The sequence below is a fragment of the Leucoraja erinacea genome, unplaced genomic scaffold (genome assembly GCF_028641065.1).
Source record: "Leucoraja erinacea ecotype New England unplaced genomic scaffold, Leri_hhj_1 Leri_382S, whole genome shotgun sequence".
Taxonomy (NCBI): domain Eukaryota; kingdom Metazoa; phylum Chordata; class Chondrichthyes; order Rajiformes; family Rajidae; genus Leucoraja; species Leucoraja erinaceus.
Window position 1 is genome coordinate 52,953 of NW_026576283.1, and position 17,657 is coordinate 70,609.

The 17,657-nt window shown below is 52.9% G+C and overlaps 1 protein-coding gene and 1 pseudogene across 3 annotated transcripts; one reads left to right on the forward strand and one right to left on the reverse strand.

Annotated features, from left to right (window-relative positions):
- The window catches only part of LOC129693668 (zinc finger protein 850-like), a 60,354-nt pseudogene that overhangs the window by 39,653 nt on the left and 3,044 nt on the right, over positions 1 to 17,657 (forward strand).
- Positions 3,669 to 8,934, reverse strand: LOC129693666 (zinc finger protein 239-like). 3 transcript variants are annotated; one of them, XM_055630452.1, is made up of 2 exons: positions 8,861 to 8,934; positions 3,669 to 5,206 (listed from the first exon to the last, which is right to left on the reverse strand). In XM_055630452.1, exon 2 carries the CDS (start codon positions 5,093 to 5,095, stop codon positions 4,265 to 4,267), a length of 831 nt encoding a protein of 276 aa, XP_055486427.1. In that variant the 5' UTR covers positions 5,096 to 5,206; positions 8,861 to 8,934; the 3' UTR covers positions 3,669 to 4,264. The 3 variants fall into 3 exon arrangements, with proteins under 3 accessions (XP_055486427.1, XP_055486425.1, XP_055486426.1); XM_055630450.1 differs by having other exon boundaries at positions 3,669 to 5,237; positions 8,861 to 8,913; XM_055630451.1 differs by lacking the exon at positions 8,861 to 8,934 and adding an exon at positions 5,636 to 6,164.

A 17,657-nucleotide genomic window follows, 5' to 3' on the forward strand; every position in this document is an offset into this window, starting at 1 on the left:
GAGGTGCTGTTCCTCCAGTTTGCGTGTCACCTCACTCTGGCAATGGAGGAGGCCCAGGACAGAAAGACCAGTGTGGGAGTGAGAAGGGGAGTGGTTGGCAACCGGTAGATCCATCAGGCCTTGGTGGACAGAGCGCAAGTGTAGGGTAAATTGCACGCCTGGTCTAGATACAAGGAACAGCAGATGCTGGTTTACAAAAAGAGACACAATCTCCTGGACAAACTTGCACAGCTGGAGAGCATGGACAGGCAACATTCTGACAGGACCCTTTTTCAGATGGCTTGATGTGGGGGGTAGAGAAAGTTGGCAAGGAAAGGTGGGAGTGATCGCCTTAGATTCCCTTCCCTCTACAGATACATCTGACCCACTGAGTTCCTCCACTGCATTAGAGGGGATGGACAGGTGATGTTTTGAGTCAGGACCCTTCTTCAGACTGATTGTAGAAGGTGAGGGGGAGGAATCTGGAAAAGAGAGATGGGGGCTGGACAAAGCCTGGCAAGTGATAGGTGGATACAAAGGCCGGAGTAACTCAGCGGAACAGGCAGCATCTCTAGAGAGAAGGAATGGGTGACGTTTCAGGTTGAGACCCTTCTTCAGAAGTGATAGGTGGATATAGGTGAGGGAGACACAAAGAACTGCAGATGCTGGAATCTTGCATAGAACACAATTTAGTTAGATGCACATAATCTATTGCCCAGAGTCGGGGAAATCGAGGACCAGAGGAAACATAGACAACATAGAAAATAGGTGCAGGAGGAGCCAGCACCGCCATTCATTGTGATCATGGCTGATCATCCCCTATCAATAACCCATGCCTGCCTTATCCCCATATCCCTTGACTCCACTAGCCCTTACAGCTCTATCTAACTCTCTCTTAAATCCATCCAGTGACTTGGCCTCCACTGCCCTCTGAGGCAGGGAATTCCATAAATTCACAACTCTCTGGGTGAAATCGTTTTTTTCTCATCTCAGTCTTAAATGACCTCCCCTTTATTCTAAGACTGTGGCCCCTGGTTCTGGACTCGCCCAACATTGGGAACATTTTTCCTGCATCTAGCTTGTCTAGTCCTTTTATAATTTTATATTAGACTAAGTGGGACCCGTTGGGTCCCAGCATCACACAGGAGGGCTGGTCATCCAATGCAATTTTTCACCTCTCCACCAATTCTAATATTGGTGGCCAGTGGCGGGGGGGGGGGGGCTTTCTGGAGCGCTAGTATGGGTGCTGTGGGCTGAAGGGACTGGTTTCCAGAGGGCTAGTATGCAAATTGTGCGCCAAATGGATTCTTGGGCTGGCGTCTGTTAATCAAGCCTGTTGTGCTGGCAACTCACTCACTCACGGCTGGTGGGCTGGTAGTTGACTCACGGCTAATCCTTGAAATTCTATTTCAAGCAGGGTATAATGGCCTACTCCTGCACCTAATTTCTATGTTTCTATGTTTCTATAAGGCCACCAAATTCAAGTGCAGTTTCCTTTCCTACCATTTGAAGTAGGGTGCAAAGCCACTAAAGACAGCGAGTCGTGACCTCTCCCTCCTCCATCTTGCAGGGACTGAGCCACACCGACATTTCCGGGTTTTATAACCCCTCCCCCCCCACCAGAAAAGGTGTGGCTTTCATGGCGTGATTGACAGGAGAGATATTCTCAACATTTTTTTAAAGTAATAACACTTTTATTTTTCATTGATGGGAAGAATTCTCTGCATCTGCTCAGCCGAGGGGGACTGAGTAAGATGGCCAAAAATCACAGCCGTAAGTGGTAGCGTTTTATCTAAAATCAATATACAGTACAAGCAGGAAGTAAGTGCATTTACAGTAGTGCCTTTCAACTTCAAGCCAATGCACCCAAGCCGCCATCTGCATTAAGTAATGCCTTTTAGCTTCAAGCCAATGCATCCAAGCCACCATTTGCAGTAAGTAGCAGCTTTCAACTTCAAACCACACCCAAGCCACCATTTGCAGTAATAGTGCCTTTCAACTTCAAGCCAAAGCTCCCAAGCCACCATTTGCAGTAAGTAGTGCCTTTCAACTTCATGTCACCATTTGCAGTAAGTGGTGTCTTTCAACTTCAAGCCACACCCAAGCCCCACCCGAGCCATCATTTGCAGTGTAGTGCCTTTCAACTTCAAAGCAACCAAGCCACCATTTGCAGTAAGTAGTGCCTTTCAACTTCAAGCCAAAGCACCCAAGCCACCATCTGCAGGAAGTAGTGCCTTTCAACTTCAAGCCAATGCACACATTGCAGTAAGTAATGCATTTCAACTTCAAGCCAAAGCACCCAAGCCACCATTTGCAGTAAGTAGTGCAGCCACCATTTAAGTAAGTATTGCCTTTCAACTTCAAGCCACAATTTGCAGTAAGTAGTGCCTTTCAACTTCAAGCCAATGCACCCATGCCCCCATTTGTAGTAAGTAATGCATTTTAACTTCAAGCCATTGCACCCAAGCCACCATCTGCAGTAAGTAGTGCCTTTCAACTTTAAGCCACACACAAGCTTTAGAACCAATCGTCTTTTTTTGCAAGCTTTAGAACCAATAGACACTTTGTGCAAGCTTTAGAACCAATAGACATTTTTTTGCAAGCTTTAGAACCAATAGACTTTTTTTGCACGCTTTAGAACCAATAGACATTTTTTTGCACGCTTTAGAACCAATAGACATATTTTTGCAAGCTTTAGAACCAATAGACACATTCTGCAAGCATTGTACAACCAAAAAGACACTTTTTGCAAACATTTTAGAACCAATAGACACATTCAACAAGCATTTTAGAACCACTAAGGACACTTACATTTGAGTAGACATGTGTTCAGTGTTATTCACAGCTCAGAGAAACGTGACCCTCTGCCTTCCTCCATCTTGAAGAGTGAGTGAGGCACACCACTTCCTGGGGGCAGCAGAGAGAATGGGGAATTTCGTAAAAACATTAATATCTCTGTCATTTTTAATCGACGGGAAAAATCCTCGGCACACATGCGTCGGAGGGGGGCTCAGAGCAAGGTGGCCAAAAATGACGGCCGTAGGTGGCAGCGTTCTCTCGGAAATCGCAGCGCAGATGGCCAAAACCGGTCAAGAACAGACTTTTAGTAATATAGATAGATGTTCCTATAAGATCCCCCTCACCCTTCTAAACTACAGTGAATAAAAGCCTAGTCTTTTCAACCTTTCCTCATATGACAGTCCCGCCATTCCAGGGATCAATCTCGTGAACCCTCGCTGCATTGTTTCAATCACAAGGATGTCCTTCCTCAAATTAGGAAACCAAAACTGTACACAATACTCCAGGTGATGTCTCACCAGAGCCCTATACAACTGCAGAAGAGCCTATACTGAAATCCTCTTGTTATGACATGGTTTCAAGGGGAAAAGATTTAACAGGAATCTGAGGGGTACCATTTTCACACAAAGGGTGGTGGGTGTATGCAACAAGCTGCCAGAGGAGGTTGTTGTGGCTGAGACTATCCCAACATTTAAGAAACAGTTAGACAGGTACATAGCTGGGACACGTTTAGAGGGATATGGACCAAACGCAGGGAGGTGGGACTAGTGTAGCTGGGACACGTTGGTCAGTGTGGGCAAGTTGGGCCGAAGTGCCTGTTTCCACACTGTATCACTCTAGGACGATAACATAAAGTGCTGGAGTAACTCAGCAGAATGTTGGAGTGGACAGGCAGCATCTGTGGAGAACATGGATAGGTGATGTTGCACAGAGTGTTGGAGTAAGTCGGCAGGTCAGGCAGCATCTCTGGAGACAAACATTGGGTGACGTTTTGGGTCGGGACTGAAGAGGATCTCGACCCGAAACATTACCCATACCTTCCAGCACTTTGCGTCTACCTAAACAGTGCCTATCGACGTCGCAATGTGCCAGCGGGCTGGAGGAGCGTGCCAAGACCTTGCCACATAGCGGGCAGGTGAAGGGGCGTTGGCCGGTGTGGACTCGCTGGTCCTCCAGCAGGTGGTCAAGGCGGGTGAAGCCCTTACCACAGGACGGGCAGGGGAAGGGACATTCAACGCTGTGGGTACGCCGGTGCCACCACCGGCTGGACATGCGGGTGAAACCCTTGCCACACACAGTGCACACAAAGGGTCTCTCTCCGGTGTATATCCACTGGTGCTCCCGCAGCCATCACGCACTCTTGAAACGCTTGCCGCAGTGGAGGCAGCCGCTAGCCGACATGTGCCCGCCGGTGTTGCCGCAACCTCTGCGAGCTGTAAAACGCCTCACCACAGTGCGGGTAGCTGTAGGGCTGGCCACTGATGTGCTAGTGAGACAGGGGGTGGGAGGCCATGGCAAAGAGCTCTCCACACACCGGGCTGGGGAAGGGATGGTCGCCGGCGTGCACAAGCTGATGGGACAGCAGCCTGGTGAAGCGGGTGAAGCCCTTGCCGCACTGGGCGCAGATGTAGGGGCGCTCGCCGGTGTGGGTGCGCTGGTGCACCAGCAGGTGACTGGACTGGGTGAAGCCCTTGCCGCACTGGGCGCAGGTGTAGGGGCGCTCGCCGGTGTGGGTGCGCTGGTGCTCCAGCAGGTTGCTGGTGCGGGTGAAGCCCTTGCCACAGTCGCTGCAGGTGTAGGGCCGCTCCCCGGTGTGCAGGCGCCTGTGCACCTTCAGGTCCGTGGACGACTTGAAGCCTTTGCCGCAGTCGGAGCAGGTGAAGGGCCGCTCACTGCTGTGCACCCGCCGGTGCACCTGCAACCCAGATGACTGGGAAAAGCTTTTGCCACAGGTAGAGCAGCCAAATGGCTTCTCGCCCGTGTGCACCCGCTGGTGGATCTTCAGCTCATTTGTCGTCTTGAAGCTCTTGCCGCAGTCGGAGCAGTTGAAGGGCTTCTTGCCCGTGTGCACCTGCTGGTGGATTTTCAGCTCTTGCGTCGTCATGAAGTCCTTGCCACAGTCGGAGCAGGTCAAGGAGTGCACTTGGTAGTGCCGCATCATGTTGGCATAGAGGGTGAAGTTCTTGCCGCACTCCGAGCAGTCGAAGGGGCGTTCTCCCGTATGCACCCGCCGGTGGATCTCCAGCTGGCTCGGGTACTGCCATGCCTTGCCACACACGTCGCACTCATAACGCTTCTCCTTGTTGTACCCTGCCATGTGGTCCTCCGCCAAAGCTCACCGAGCAGATGGGGGGCTCACCGGCACCCTGTCACCCTCAATGGCCGCTCACGTCCCCTTCTCTCCGTCCACAACAATGGCTCCTAAACCCTGCAGGAGGGGAACACAGAGGGCCAACAAGCTGGCAAACAGGACATTACTAACACGTGAACATTACTAGTGCTTGAAGGGGAGAAGGGCAGGGAGGTGAGAGGTGATGAGGGGGAGGGGGGTGGAGGAGGTGGGGGTGGGGAGGGGGAAGAGACGAGGTGAATAAGGGGGGAAGGAGGGAAGAGGTGGTGAGAAGGCAAGGGGGGAAGTGGGGAAGGGGGATAATGATGGTGCAAGTGAGGGGAGAGGGAAAAGGGGAGGAGAGTGAGGGGAGAGACCGGAGGACCAGAGGGCGGGAGAGAAGAGCATGAGGGGGATAAGGGAGGGGTGAGGGGGAAGGAGGGGGAGCGGGAAAAGGGAAGGGGGTGAGGAGACAAGTGGGAGAAGGGGGGGTGAGGGGGAGTAACAGGGAGAAGGGGGGGTCCATACCCATCTGGGGGCGTCGAGCATTCGGGCATCGCGTCGAGCCGCCCGCATGCTCGCCAGCCAGCTGTTCTGTGCCAAGAAGTACCCACGCCCAGCGCTGTGACGTCAGCCATATGCACAATGGGCATGACCCGTGCCTGACGTCACGCCCAAGTAGACTATTATCTGAATGATGGCCGATTAGGAAAGTGGGAGGTGCAACGAGACCTGGGTGTCATGGTACACCAGCCATTGAAAGTAGGCATGCAGGTGCAGCAGGCAGTGAAGAAAGCGAATGGTATGTTAGCATTCATAGCAAAGGATTTGAGTATAGGAGCAGGGACGTTCTACTGCAGTTGTACAGGGTCTTGGTGAGACCACACCTGGAGTATTGCGTACAGTTTTGGTCTCCTGATCTGAGGAAAGACATTCTTGCCATAGAGGGAGTACAGAGAAGGTTCACCAGACTGATTCCTGGGATGTCAGGACTTTCATATGAAGAAAGACTGGATAGAATCGGCTTGTACTCGCTAGAATTTAGAAGATTGAGGGGGGATCTTATAGAAACTTACAAAATTCTTAAGGGTTTTGGACAGGCTAGATGCAGGAAGATTGTTCCCGATGTTGGGGAAGTCCAGAACAAGGGGTCACAGTTTAAGGATAAAGGGGAAATCTTTTAGGACTGAGATGAGAAAAACATTTTTCACAGTGAGTGGTGAATCTGTGGCATTCTCTGCCACAGAATGTAGTTGAGGCCAGTTCATTGGCTATATTTAAGAGGGAGTTAGATGTAGCCCTTGTGGCTGAAGGTATTAGTGGGTATGGAGAGAAGGCAGGTACAGGATACTGAGTTGGATGATCAGCCATGATCATATTGAATGGTGGTGCAGGCTCGAAGGGCCGAATGGCCTACTCCTGCCAGTCATATGTTTTCTATGACTGCCGTGCCAGTCATTGCCACTGAGTCACGTGGGGGGTGGGATGCATCATGGGAAGAAGGTCACGGACTGCTGGAGTAACTCAGCGGGTTGGGCAGCGTCTGTGTAGAATGTGGGTAAGTAGCCAAATGTCCTGAAACGTTGCCCATAATTTTACACCAGCACTTTGTGCCTATCTTTGGCAGACACAAGGAACTATAGATGCTGGTTCATACACAAAAAGACACAGAGTGCTGGAGTAATATAGCAGGTCAGCCAACATCTCTGGTCAACGTGGATAAGCGACTTTTCAGGTCTGCAGAAAACGTCCCATTTCCGTGTACTCCAGACGCTGCCTGACCCGCTGAGTGACTCCAGCACCCTGTGACCTTCTTCCCATGATGCATGCCCCCCACCCCATGTGACTCTGCACAATGGCAAGGGCCGTGACGTCAGGGCGCCGTGCGTCCGGATGACATCACGGCGCAGGGCGGCTCATGTGCGGGCGTTGCGGCGCCCCCTCAACTCCTCCCCCCACACCCCCTCCCCCCACACCCTTCCCCCCAACACCCCCTCTCCCCACGTCACCTCTCACACGCACGTCCCTCCCCACACTTCACCCCTTCACCCCCCCCCCATCCCTCCCCACACTTCACCCCTCCCCCCACTTCACCCCCCCCCCCCTTCATCCCTCCCCACACTCCCCCCCTCACCCCCCCCCACATCCCTCCCCCCACTTCACCCCCAAATCCCTCCCCTCCGCAACAGCCCCCTCCCCCCACCACCTCACCCCCACAACCCTCCCCCTTCTCAACACCCCCTTCCCCCACTTCGCCCCCACATCCCTCCCCTCCCCAACAGCTCCTCCACCCACTTCATCCCCACCCCACACCCCCCCATCCCCCCCTCCCCTCACCCCCCACACACCCTCCCCCACCACGCTCCCCCCTCACCCTGTGCCACATTTCACCCCTCATCCTCCTACGTTCCAAGGATTAGAGTCCCAGCCTCCTCAGCCTCTCCCTGTAGCTCACACCCTCTAGTCCTTTGTGTCCAATGATCCTTTAGCAGAGCTCTGCTATAGGATCTTTGTTTGTGTCTATCTTCTCCACGGTTTGCTGCCTGACTTTTCACCCCGCCCCGTGAGGCGGGTCCGGTTCTCCCAGAGGGGGGAAGGGGGAGGACGGGAGAACGGGTGGAGGGAGCGAGGGGGGGAGGGAAGGGGGGAGGAGGGGGAGGAGGAGAGGAGGGGGGAGAGGGGGGAGGAGGAGGAGCAAGGGGAGGAGGGGAGGGGGAGGGGGAGGGAGGAGGGGAGGAGGGGGAGGGGGGGAGAGGGGGGAGGGGGGGGGGGAGGAGGTGGGGGAGAGGGGGGGAGGGGGGGGAGGAGGAGGAGGAGGAGGAGGGGAGGAGGAAGGAGGGGAGGAGGAAGGAGGGGCGAAGGAGGAGGAGGAGGGGAGGAGGAGGGGGGGGGAGGGGAGGGGGGGGGGAGGAGGAGGGCGGGAGGAGGGAGATGGGGGGGGGGGAGGAGGAGGAGGGAGGAGGAGGAGGAGGGGAGAAGGGGGAGGAGGGGGGAGGAGGGGGATGGGGGGAGGAGGGGAGGAGGAGGGGGGGGAGGGGGAGGAGGAGGAGGGGGGGGGGGAGGAGGAGGGGGGGGGGGGAGGAGGGAGGGGAGGGAGGAGGAGGGGGAGGAGGAGGAGGGGGAGGAGGAGGGGGGGAAGGAGGGAGAGAGGGGGGGAGGAGGGGAGGAGGGTAGAAGGAGGGAGGGGAGGGGAGGAGGGTTAGAAGGAGGGGAAGAGGGGAGGAGGGTAGAGGGGAGGGGAGGAGGGGAGGAGGGAGGAGGAGGAGGGGGAGAGAGGAGGGGAGGAGGGAGGGGAGAGGAGGGGTAGGAGGAGGGGAGGAGGGGATAGGAAGGAGGGGAGGAGGGGAGAAGGAGGGGGAGGAGGGTAGAAGGAGGGGAGGGGGGAGGAGGGGAGAAGGAGGGGAGGAGGGTAGAGAAGGAGGGGAAGAGGGAGGAGTAGGGAGGAGGAGGGGAGGAGGGTAGAAGGAGGGGAGGAGGGTAGAAGGAGGGGAGGAGGGTAGAAGGAGGGAGGGGAGGAGGAGAGGAGGGGAGGAGGGGAGGAAGGAGGAGGAGGAGGAGGAGGAGGAGGAGGAGGAGGAGGAGGAGGAGGGGAGGAGGAGGGGGGGAGGAGGAGGGGAGGGGGGAGGAGGAGGAGGAGGAGGAGGAGGGGGGGAGGAGGAGGAGGAGGAGGAGGGGAGGAGGAGGAGGAGGGAGGAGGGGGGGGAGGAGGAGAGGGGGAGGAGGGGAAGGGGGGGGGGGAGGAGCCGCACCGACCTGGGGGCGCCGAGCACCCGGGGATCACGACCAACCGCCCTCACGCCCTGCGCCGTGACGTCAGCCGCACGGACGACCAGCGCCCTGACGTCCCGCCAATGCGAGGTTAGAAAGGCGGGGTTTGGGGCGGGGCTAAAGGCCGGGTTTGGGAGGCGGGGCTTAGGGCGGGGTCCAGCTTGTTTGTTAAACAACTATCGAGCTATAGACCTATCTATACATTTATCTAGTTATCTATCAAACTATCTATATAGCAAGGAACTGCAGATGCTGGGTGAAACCGAAGATAGACATAAAATGCTGCAGCGTGGGTTCAAGGGGAAAAGATTTAACAGGAATCTGAGGGGTAACTTTTTCACACAAAGGGTGGTGGGTGTATATGGAACGAGCTGCCAGAGGAGGTTGTTGAGGCTGAGACAACCCCAACATTTAAGAAACAGTTAGACAGGTACGTGGATGGGACTGTACACAATACTTCAGATGTGGTCTCACCAGAGCCCTATACAACTGCACTCCTATACCTCTTTACTCTATGAAATCCTCTTGTTATGAAGGCCAACATTCCATTAGATTTCTTCACTGCCTGCTGTACCTGTAAGCCAACTTTCAGTGATCAGTGTACAAGGACACCCAGGTCTCGCTGCACCTCCCTCTTACCTAACCTAACCTAATCCCATTGAGATAATAATCTGCTCCTTTGTTTTTGCCGCTAAAATGGATAACCTATGTTATACTGCATCTGCCCACTCACTCAACCTGTCCAGGTCACCCTGCAACCTCCTAACATCCTCTTCACAGTTCACACTGCACCCAGCTTCGTGTCATCCGCAAACTTGCTAGTGTTGCTCTTAATTCCCTCTTCCAAATCATTAATATATATGGTAAACAGTTGCGGCCCCAACACCGAGCCTTGGGGCACTCCACTCGCCACTACCTGCCATTCTGAAAAGGACCCGTTCACTCCTACTCTTTGCTTCCGGTCTGCCAACCAATTTTCTATCCATGCCAACACCCTGCCCCCAATACTATGTGCTCTAATTTTAGTCACCACTCTCCCGTGCGGGACCTTATCAAAGGCTTTCTGAAGTCTAGATACACTACATCCACTGGCACTTCATCCATTTTACTTGTCACATCCTCAAAAAATTCCAGAAGATTAGTCAAGCATGATTTCCCTTTCATAAATCCATGTTGACTTCGACTAATGCTTTTACTGCTATCCAAATGCCCCATTATTATCTCTTTAATAATTGACTCCAGCATCTTTCCCACCACCGAAGTCAGGCTAACTGGTCTGTAATTCCCCGTTTTCTCTCTCGCTCCTTTCTTGAAAAGTGGGATAACATTAGCTATACTCCAATCCACAGGAACTGATCCTAGAAACATAGAAATTAGGTGCAGGAGTAGGTCATTCGGCCCTTCGAGCCTGCACCGCCATTCAATATGATCATGGCTGATCATCCAACTCAGTATCCCGTACCTGCCTTCTCTCCATACCCTCTGATCCCCTTCGCCACAAGGGCCACATCTAACTCCCACTTAAATATAGCCAATGAACTGGCCTCAACTACCCTCTGTGGCAGAGAGTTCCAGAGATTCACCACTCTCTGTGTGAAAAAAGTTCTTCTCATCTCGGTTTTAAAGAATTTCCCCCTTATCCTTAAGCTGTGACCCCTTGTCCTGGACTTCCCCAACATCGGGAACAATCTTCCTGCATCTAGCCTGTCCAACACCCTTAAGAATTTTGTAAGTTTCTATAAGATCCCCTCTCAATCTCCTAAATTCTAGAGAGTATAAACCAAGTCTATCCAGTCTTTCTTCATAAGACAGTCCTGACATCCCAGGAATCAGTCTGGTATCTATTGAATCCTGAATCTATTGAACATTGGAAATGATCACCAATGCGTCCACTATTTCTAGAACCACCTCCCTGAGGATCCTGGGATGCAGACCATCAGATCCAGGGGATTTATCATCCTTCAGTCCCATTAGCCTACCCAATACCATTTCTCGCCTAATGAAAAATTCTTTCAGTTCCTCTACCCCCTTAGATCCTCTGTCCTCCAGTACATCTGGGAGATTGTTTGTGTCTTCCTCAGTGATGACAGATCCGATGTACCTATTCAACTCTTCTGCCATTTCCTTGTTGACAATAATAATTTCACCCGTGTCTACCTTCAAGGGACCCACATTTGACTTTGCTACTCTTTTTCCCTTAACATATCTAAAGAAGCTTTTACTGTCCTTCTTTATATTCCTGGCCAGCTTCCCTTCATACGTCATCTTTTCAGCCCATAAACATTGCCCGTTTTATTTCCTTCTGTTGTCCTATGAAAGTTTCCCAATCCTCTGGCCTCCGGCTTCTCTTTGCTGTGTTATACATCTTTTCTTTTAGTTTTATTCTATCCCTAACTTCTCTTGTCAGCCACGGTTGCCTCCTACTCCCCTTAGAATCTTTCTTCCTTTTTGGGATGAAATGATCCTGCGTCTTCCGGATTATACTCAGAAATTCCTGCCATTGCTGTTCCACCGTCATTCCTGCTAGGATCCCTTTCCAGTCTACCTTGGCCAGCTCCTCTCTCATGCCTTCATAGTCCCCTTTGTTCAACTACATCACTGACACTTCCGAATTAACCTTCGCCTTCACAAATTGCAGACTAAAACTAATCATATTATGATCACTACCTCCAAGCGGTTCCTTTACCTCGAGTTCTCTTATCATATCTGGTTCTTTGGACAACACTAAATCCAGAATTGCCTTTTCTCTGGTCGGCTCCATTACAAGCTGCTCTAAGAATCCTTCTCGGAGGCATTCTACAAACTCTCTTTCTTGGGGTCCTGAACCAACCTGATTTTCCCAGTCTACCTGCATATTGAAATCCCCCATCACCACAGTGGCATTACCTTTGTTACATGCCAGTATTAACTCCTGCTGCAACTTACACCCTACATCCGGGCTACCATTTGGGGGTCTGTAGATAACACCAAATAGTGTCTTCTTGCCTTTACAATTCCTCAACTCAATCCACAGTGACTCTATCTCGTCAGTCCCTATGTCTTCCCTCGCAAGGGACTGAATTCCATCCCTCACCAGCAGAGCTACCCCCCCTCCTCTGCCCACCTGCCTGTCCTTTCTATAGGATGTATAACCCTGAATATTGTTCCCAGACCCGATCCTCCTGCAGCCAAGTCTAGGTAATCCCCACAATGTCATATCTACCAACCTCTAACTGAGCCTCAAGCTCATCTACTTTACTTCTTATACTTCACGCATTCATATACAATACTTTTAATTCCATGTGCATCTCACCTTTCGCATCAATCCCTATTACACTTGGCCATACTCTCCTATCCCTTTGTGAGCTTCCTTTCCCGTTAATTCTGGGGTCATTAACCATCCCTTTACTCTCTTTCCCTTTAACTCCATCCTCGACTATCCCATTTGACACCCCACCCCATTTGACACCCCTTATTCACTTTAAAACCACCCGTGTAGCAGTGGCAAACCTGCCTGCCAGTATGTTGGTCCCCCACCTGTTAAGAAGCAATCCGTCCCTTTTGCACAGTTCCCCCTTACTCCAAAACATTTACAATAAATTAATGATTTAGTTGAAAGGATTACAAGTAACATTAGCAAATTTTCTGATGCCAGAAGGCTGGGTGGCAGTGTGAACTGTGAGGGGGATGCTATGAGAATGCAAGGTGACTCGGACATGTTGGGTGAATGGGCAGATGCATAGCAGATGTAGTTTAATGTGGATAAATGTGAGGTTATCCCCTTCGGTAGCAAAAACAGGAAAGAAGATTATTATCTAAATGGTGTCAAGTTGGGAAAAGGGGAAGTACAACGGGATCTGGGGTCCTTGTTCATCAGTCAAAGAAATTAAGCATGCAGGTACAGCAGGCAGTGAAGAAAGCGAATGGCATGTTGGCCTTCATAACAAGAGGAGTTGAGTATCGGAGCAAAGAGGTCCTTCTGCAGTTGTACAGGGTCCTAGAGAGACCACACCTGGAGTATTGTGTGCAGTTTTGTTCTCCAAATTTGAGGAGGACATTCTTGCTATTGAGGGAGTGCAGCATTGGTTCACAAGGTTAATTCCCAGGATGGCAGGACTGTCATATACTGAGAGAATGGAGCGACTGGGCTCTGGAATTTAGAAGGGTGAGAGGGAATCTTATTGAAACATATAAGATCATTAAGGGTTTGGACACGCTAGAGGCAGGAAACATGATCCCGATGTTGGGGGATTTCAGAACCAGGGCCCACAGTTTAAGAATAAGTGGTAAGCCATTTAGAACGGAGATGAGGAAACACTTTTTGCATGTAGGGCCCACTCCTGCACCTATTGTCTATTGACTAGGTAAAATTAAGCCAAGGATGACCCACATAGGCCAAATTATTCACTGGATTGGGCTGAACTAGGCTAGAAAAGGCCCAGGTAGGACGGGGAGTGCAGACCTGGGTCCAATCAGGCCATGGAAGACTGGACTAGGCTCAACAATGCCAGGGAGGCCTGGACTGGCTACAACTAGGCTCAGGATGGCTCAGTGGATTGGACTGGAGAGGGTGGAGAGGGGGGGGAGAGACAATAGGTGCAGGAGTAGAGCTGGGATGGGGAATGTGTTAAATTGTACAAGGCATTGGTGAGACCAAATCTGGAGTATGGTATACAATTTTGGTCGCCCAATTATAGGAAGGATGGCATCAAAATGGAGAGAGTACAGAGGAGATTTACTAGAATGTTGCCTGGGTTTCAACAACTAAGTTACAGAGATAGGTTAAATAAGTTAGGTCTTTATTCTCTGGAGCGCAGAAGGTTAAGGGGGGACCTGATAGAGGTCTTTCAAATGATGAGAGGGATAGACAGAGTTGATGTGGACAAGCTTTTCCCTTTGAGAATAGGGAAGATTCAAACAAGAGGACATGACTTCAGAATTAAGGGACAGAGGTTTAGGGGTAATATGAGGGGGAACTTCTTTACGCAGAGAGTGGTGGCGGTGTGGAATGAGCTCCCAGTGGAAGTGGTGGAGGCAGGTTCATTGGTAGCATTTAAAAATAAATTGGATAGGCATATGGATGAGAAGGGAATGGAGGGTTATGGTATGAGTGCAGGCAGGTGGGACTAAGGGGAAAAATTTGTTCGGCATGGACTTGTAGGGCCGAGATGGCCTGTTTCCGTGCTGTAATTGTTATATGGTTATATGGTTATATGGAGTATGCCATTCGGCCTTTCGAGCAAGCATCGCCATTCACTGTGATCATGGCTGATCATCCACAATCAGTACCCCGTACCTGCCTGCTCCCCCTATCCCATGACTCCGCTATCTTTAAGAGCTCTATCTAACTCTCTCTTGAAAGCCTCCATAGAATTGGCCTCCACTGGCTTCGTAAGTACTGAGAGAGGGGGGATAGAGAGAGAGGGGGGGGAGAGAGAGAGAGTTGTGGTTGAGAGATTATTTCCGTGCTGATTTCGAGGGATATGGGCGAAACGTGGGCAGGTGTAGAGGGATGAGCGTCTTTTGACCTCCATCTTCCCTGTCGCCAGATAGCTGAAACTCCGAACTTTTCGACGCAAAGACGGAGACAGCCTCGAGAATTGGGGCTCCCTCTCATCTGCTTGCAAGAAGAACAACAGAGGTACAGAGCGGAAACATGCCCTTCGGCCCATCAAGTCCAGTGATCGCCCGTTCACACACTGGTTTAGTTTAGAGATACAGTGCAGAAACAGGCCCTTCGGCCCATCGAGTCCGCGCCGACCAGCAATCGCCCGTTCACACACTAGTTTAGTTTAGAGAAACAGCGCAGAAACAGGCCCTTCGGCCCACTGAGTCCACAACGACCAGCGATCACCCCATACACTAACACTATCTTACACACATTAGCGACATTTTTCACAGGTAGGACACAGTGATCAAGATGGCTTTTGGCACATTGGCCCTCATCAGAGTATTGAGGATAGAGGTTTGGAGGTCATGTTGCATGTTGGTGAGGGCGCATTTAGAGTATTGTGTTCAGTTCTGGGCACCGTGTTATAGGAAAGATGTCCAGCTGGAAAGGGTTCGGAGAAGATTCATGAGGATGTTCCCAGGACTAGAGGGGCCTGAGCTACATGGAGAAGTTGGGGCAGGCAAGGACTCTATTCCTTGGAGCGCAGGAGGATGAGGGGTGATCTCATAGAGGTATACAAAATCATGAGAGGAATAGATGGGGTTGATGCCCAGAGTCTCTTGCCCAGAGTAGGGGAATTGAGGATCAGAGGACATATGTTTAGGGTGAAGGGGGAAAGATTTAATAGGAAACTGAGGGCCAACTTTTCCGTACAGAGGGTGATGGGTACATGGAACGAGCTGCTGGAGGAGGTAGTTGAGGCAGGGACTATCGCAACGTTTAAGAGACACTTGGACAGGTACATGGATAGGAGAGGTCAGGTGGGACTAGTGTAGGTGGGGCATGTTGGCTGGCGTGGGCAAGTTGGGCTGAAGGGCCTATTTCCGCGCTGGGTGACTCTGTGTGTGCCTCTTCCTCTGCTCCCACCCCCCCCCCCCCCCTCCCCCCCCCTCTCTCTCTCCCTCTCGCTCTTTCTCTATCCCTCCCCCCCTCCTCCCTTCTCTTGCTCTTGCCCTCCCTCTCTGTCTCTCTATCTCTACCTCTCCGTTCTCTCTCTCACTCTCTATCCCTATCTCTCTCTCTGTATCTGTCTATCTCAATATCTCTATCTCTCTCTCTATTTCCCTCTCTCCCCCTCTATTTATCTCTCTCTCTCTATCTCTCTCTCTCAATATATCTATCTATATATCTCTCACTCAATCTTTCTACCTCTCTCTATCTCTCCCTCTCCCCCTCCTCTCTCTCTATATATATATATATATATCTCGTTGTCTCTCTCTCTCTCTCTCTGTTTCTGTCTCTGTCTCTCTTTCTCTCTCTCTCTCTTTCTCTCTCTCTCTCTGTCTCTATCTCTCTGTCTCTCTCTATCTCCCTCTCTGTCTCTATCCCTCTCTGTCACTCTCTATATATCTCTCTCTCTATCTCTGTCTGTCTCTCTCTATCTCTCTCTCTCTCTCTCTCTCTCTATTTCAATTTTTTTTTGGCTGGCTCTGTCTGGCTCTCTCTCTCTCTGTCTCTCTCTCTCTCTGTCTCTCTCTCTCTCTCTCTCTCTCTCTCTCTCTCTCTCTCTGTCTCTATCTCTGTCTGTCTCTCTCTCTCTCTCTCTCTCTCACTCTCGGACCCTGACAACCGTTGCCAGGGAGGAGGGCGCTGTCTCTCCGAGGGGCGGTTCTTTGTGACGTCGGGGCCGGGGGAAGCGGAACGTGCTCCCATTGGCCGCTGGCGCTGTCCGTCAGTGGGGGTGGGTCACGTGAGCCGGGCCGACAGCACAGGACAGGACGAGGCCTCCGCTAATCACCGGCAGCTCAGGTGGGAACATTTGCCGCCGCCGCTCGGCCCCGCGTCCATTCCCCACCCCCTCCCTTCCTCCCTTCCCGAGGGCGATCCTGCGGCCGCCGACCAGAGGAGCCGGAGCCCGAGGCATGGGGGGTGGGGGGGATGTGAGTGAGTCAGGTCTGGGCGCTCTCTGGTCCTCCGACTGTAGCGCCTTCCTGGCGGCGGGATCGGGGGTCAGGGGCGCCGGTCGTGCGCGCCGTTCGTGTGCAGGGCGGGGGTACGTCACGGTGGGCAAGGTCGGGGGTGCGTCACAATGCAGGGTGGGGGGGGCGTCACACGGCAGGGGGGGGGGTACGTCACGGGGCAGGGCGGGGGTACGTCACAATGCAGGACGAGGGTACGTCACGGTGCAGGGTCGGGGGTGCGTCACAATGCAGGGCGGGGGTCCGGGGGGGCGTCCACACGGCAGGGGGGGGGGTACGTCACGGGGCAGGGTGGGGTACGTCACAATGCAGGGCGGGGGTACGTCACAATGCAGGGTGGGGTGCGTCACAGTGCAAGGTCGGGGGTACGTCACAGTGCAGGGCGGGCCTGGCAGGGGCACGTCACGTCACAGCGTAGACCCTCCTGTCCTCCTCCCTTCTCCCTCCCCCTCACTTCCACTGCCCTCATTCCACATCCCCACTTGCCTCCTCACCACCTCTCCACTCCTTCCCCCTCACCCCCTCCTTCACCCCCGCATCCCTCCCCCTCTCTCACCCCCTCATCCTCATCCTCTCCCCCTTCCCCCCAACCCTTCCCCCCCCCATCCTCCTCTCCTCCCCCCCCCCCCCCCCCCTCAAGCACTAGTAATGTTCACGGGTCTGTAATGTCCTGTTTGCCCCTGTGTTGACCCTCTGCGTTCCCCTCCTGCAGGATTTAGGATCCGTTGCTGTGGACGGAGAGAAGGGGATGAGAGCGGCCATTGAGGGCGGCTAGGGTGCTGGTGAGCTCCCCCCTCCCCACCTGCTCAGCGTGCGGGCTAAGCTTTGAGGGGCTGAGCTGCGATGGAGGAGCACATGGCCGGGCACAACAAGGAGAAGCGTTATGAGTGTGACGTGTGTGGCAAGGCCTTGCAGCACCCGAGCCAGCTGGAGGCCCACCGGCGGGTGCACACGGGAGAACGGCCCTTCGACTGCTCGGAGTGCGGCAAGAGCTTCACCAGCTACAGCAGCCTACTGCAGCACAAAAGTGTACACTCAGGCGAGAGGCCCTTCACCTGCTCCGACTGCGGCAAGAACTTCACGAGGGCGTATGACCTGAAGATCCACCGGCAAGTGCACATGGGCTTGAAGCCCTATGGCTGCTCCGTCTGTGGCAAGAGCTTTGCCCGGTTGTCGGGGCTGCAGGTGCACCGGCGGGTGCACAGCAGTGAGC